Source organism: Drosophila teissieri, chromosome 3L, assembly GCF_016746235.2.
Source record: "Drosophila teissieri strain GT53w chromosome 3L, Prin_Dtei_1.1, whole genome shotgun sequence".
Classification (NCBI taxonomy): Eukaryota; Metazoa; Arthropoda; class Insecta; order Diptera; family Drosophilidae; genus Drosophila; species Drosophila teissieri.
Window position 1 is genome coordinate 15,963,121 of NC_053031.1, and position 3,672 is coordinate 15,966,792.

Below are 3,672 nucleotides of genomic sequence, written 5' to 3' on the forward strand. Positions count from 1 at the left end.
ACCCCCCTCGCCCACACAAGCCCTTTCCTCTTCATACAGACATATACATATTATGGTTCGCTTTTAAATTTTGTTTTGATTCTACGCTTTTGAAGCTCGTGCACTGAGAAGAGTTCCGACTGTGTTCCTCAAATAGTTACCTAATTATTCTAATTAATTTATTTATTTCTCCTGAGACTAAAAGTCAATTTGCATTACATTCAAAGGATGTTTAAAACTGCACATTTTCAATTCATTTTCTAATCATAACTTAACCTTTTTCTTAGACTGTGAATTTTTCAGTGTGGTTTTGATTAATATTGTATACATGTTGAATTCGAGGTTTCAAGACCCCATGTGGAGTGGCCGTCTTCTTAATATTTCCTCCATGCCTTGTAATTACCCAAATTTGGCGTCACTATCCGTTAAAGGGTTTATTTGTTAGGTTTGGACTGGGGTATATGGGGGATAGACAGGAAAAGAGTGGAGTGGAATTGAGGTATATTTATGGAGTTGCACTAACGACATCTTAAACGGTACTGTGTATGGCAGAACTCTGGGAGAGTTATCAACATAAAATAGACATCGTGAAGTTACTATTTAAAAAGCCTGTGTGCAGATTGCACCAAACTTACAAAGACAAGTGAACCTATGTGCATATAAAAGTCTTTTTTTAGGAACGACTACTGCTGCTTTTTTATTTGTCTAAGTAAATGAGGTGGTTTAAATTTAATTGTGAATTAAACTGTGATTGTGAGCATTTAAGATGCGTATCTCAAAATATTTCTAGGGGCTCTCATGCAGGACTTCCACGTCCTTCCAGTGCACATGGTCTCCGGATATTTCCACGGCTTGGGCGTCGTCCTCCAGGAAGCGTTCAAAGGGGTAACCCAAGGGCAACTCATCCCATCGACTGACACCCTGGCTGAAGTCACAACTAAGTTCGTTCTCCTGACGAGCCTTATAATCATAAACGGTGGCCACGATCAGAAGTCGCAATTTAAGGGGATTTCCCGTACCGCCGCGAGGTAAAATCAGACGCCTAGGGAATCCGCAATTGGGAGTTGATATATTGAGGGGAAAGTCGTATTCCTCCCTCTCGGCGAGCTTAACAAAGTGATAGAGCTCGGTGTACGAGATGTGATCTCCGACCAGGCCGCCAAACTCCTTAGAGTCCCTGGATATTCGGTTGCAACCTGGGTATATCACAGTCAGAAACGAATCCAGTTGATAGAATGGCTCTCTCCGAATGTTTCCGCGCTCTGAAGTGGTTAGAAAAACTCGGAAAATGGTGGATTGCGTTTTGTTACTCGATACATGCAGTTTATATGAAAAATCCTTGTGTTGCAGTCGATGTTGTCGGTGTTGCAAGGTAAAAGGCCACACAAACTGCCCTGCTAAGTAAAAATGTTTGGCGGGCAGAATGTTACTGATATCTACATCAACTGCTTGATCGTAGGTGATCAGAGGCGTAATCTGCATATCATCAATGCGAAGATCACTAGGAATAAATGTTTTCTGGTTATTGGGCTGGAACACCTGACGATACCAGCGATAAGAATCCAAGATTCGCTCTGCGTAGTAGTAAAAGTCTTGGGATCTCACTATAGTTCGTATATCCAGTAAAAGATTAGGTTGGACACCCTTTTCCACAGCAAAATGCGTCCAATCATAGGGAAATAGTTCTTCAAGTCCAACGAGCCAGTTGTTGTTCTCTTCCAGATTGATACGACTTCCATTAGTTAGCTGAATACTTCGAAAGGAAATGGCATCACCCACCTTTGCCTCCAATTCCGATATGTTTTTGATTATAAATTGGGCCATCTTTGAGGTTCCTTTCTCTATGCCACGATAATGCTTTGGTGTCAGCTTCTTATAAGCCAGCTTTTGGCCATAACATTCCAGTTTATAGCGCGCAAGTATTTGACTTAGCTGATAGTAGCACCATTCTCGCAGTTGATCCGACTTTTCGCCAGTTAAAACCACTCCCATGTTCAGATTATACCAATAGGATTGCCAATCAATATCCTCCAACAAGTGCTTGAGTTTATTTCTCGCTTTCGGTTGATTCATTCGTAGAATATTCACATCGGCCATGGCCTGAAACCATTCAATAGAACCTCGGAGATCACCTTCCAAATATAAGGGTTCCAATTTTTGCGGACGGATTTCTTCTATGTCGGTTACATTCTCGTATCTTATCCAGTTGGCGAAATTGAAATTTCTCGCCTTTCTGACTGTTAAGCCATCGTGATACGCTTCCGGCCACAACTCATAGATCTTGGGCATAATCAAGGCCTGGTAATCCTCTCTTTTCTGGATCAACTGCGTCAGAGCTTGGACAAAAATACCCGGATGCATATGAACCCGGGCCCAGCTGATATTTTGCCATAGGGTATACCAATCCCTGGCGTTGTAGAAGAAGTGATATAGTCCCAGCATCTGCTGATAATGATCAGCGTAAAGGGGATTGTAGTACTCATTTCGATGTAAAAGTTTTCCCAAACTGAAGTCCTTGTAAAAGTCGCTCATGTGCTCGTTGTAGACCTTAGGTTTGATATATTTGAATTAGTAATACATCTTTAAGTTCATTCTGTATACCGACCACATACTGCTCCTTATCTGTCACCAATTCCTTTCCTAGCAATCGCCACTGTTCGTTCATCAGAGGTTCGTGCACATGATGTAGAATTTCCAACAGAAAACGCTGCTTTTCCAAAAAGTAACGATTTGCTACATAGTAATGTAAAATGGGAATTAAAATAAATACAAATTTAATTTAATTTATATTTACCGATGCCATTAGCAAGCACTTCGAAATGAATATTGAGTCCCAACAATGATAAGAAGACCCAAAGTCTCATCGCACTTGTTTACCACACACGGCTCCAAAATACACTGAAGGCGTCGTGCAAATTGCATTGTGATTAAGCTATTAATAGCTTTTCCCCACAAATCTAAGCTTAGTAGGGTGGCTATTCAAAAATGAGACAATAATTTCTATAGTAAATAATATATACAAACATATTAAATCATATCGTTTTGCATTGTTAAAGTTCTCTTCAAATTAAAATACGATCAGTCTGCTTTTGTTACAAATCATTTACCATTTTGCATGGTTAAAATTCTGCTAACATTTAAAAAAGATCAGGCTGCTTTTGTTACCAAATAAGGTAAGTACAGGTTCCTTTTCTCCCCTTAATTGGGGCTATTGTTGGTTAATACACACTGGAACACAGTTAATAAGCTGGAAAATTGCCCTGAGTTATCCCCAGAAGTGAGCCTCATTTGGCTATTAGTCACCAAGAGTGGCACCATAATGCAAAGCGATTTTCGCCAACGATCACTTGCCGCTCCTGTTGCGAAAATGTGCGGACATTAAATTGCCAACTCAGTGGCTTTCTGGGGACTCTGATGTCCGATGTCTGATTTCTGATGGCTGGTGATGACTGGATGGCGGAAAAAAGGGCAAATTATAATGCGAGAAATGTTAATTACAGGCGGCGCGATGTGGATGTCTCGGTATCCGTATCTGGGCCCATTGTTCGCCCAGAAATTGGCGCATTAATGTAAATCGGCAGCCAGGCATGACGGATTATAGGAACCCAGACCTAGTCCAGATGCAGCCCGACCATTAAATTATCGTCCAGTTACGCCTGCATTATATACATATGTACATATGTATGTACGAGT

At 40.9% G+C, this 3,672-nt stretch overlaps 1 protein-coding gene across 1 annotated transcript; it reads right to left on the bottom strand.

Moving 5' to 3' along the window:
* Positions 1 to 765: 765 nt before the first annotated feature.
* Positions 766 to 2,843, bottom strand: LOC122616725 (larval serum protein 1 gamma chain). The gene is made up of 3 exons (XM_043792276.1): positions 2,774 to 2,843; positions 2,585 to 2,712; positions 766 to 2,526 (listed from the first exon to the last, which is right to left on the bottom strand). Exons 1-3 carry the CDS (start codon positions 2,841 to 2,843, stop codon positions 766 to 768), a joined length of 1,959 nt encoding a protein of 652 aa, XP_043648211.1.
* Between the last annotated feature and the right edge of the window lie 829 nt (positions 2,844 to 3,672).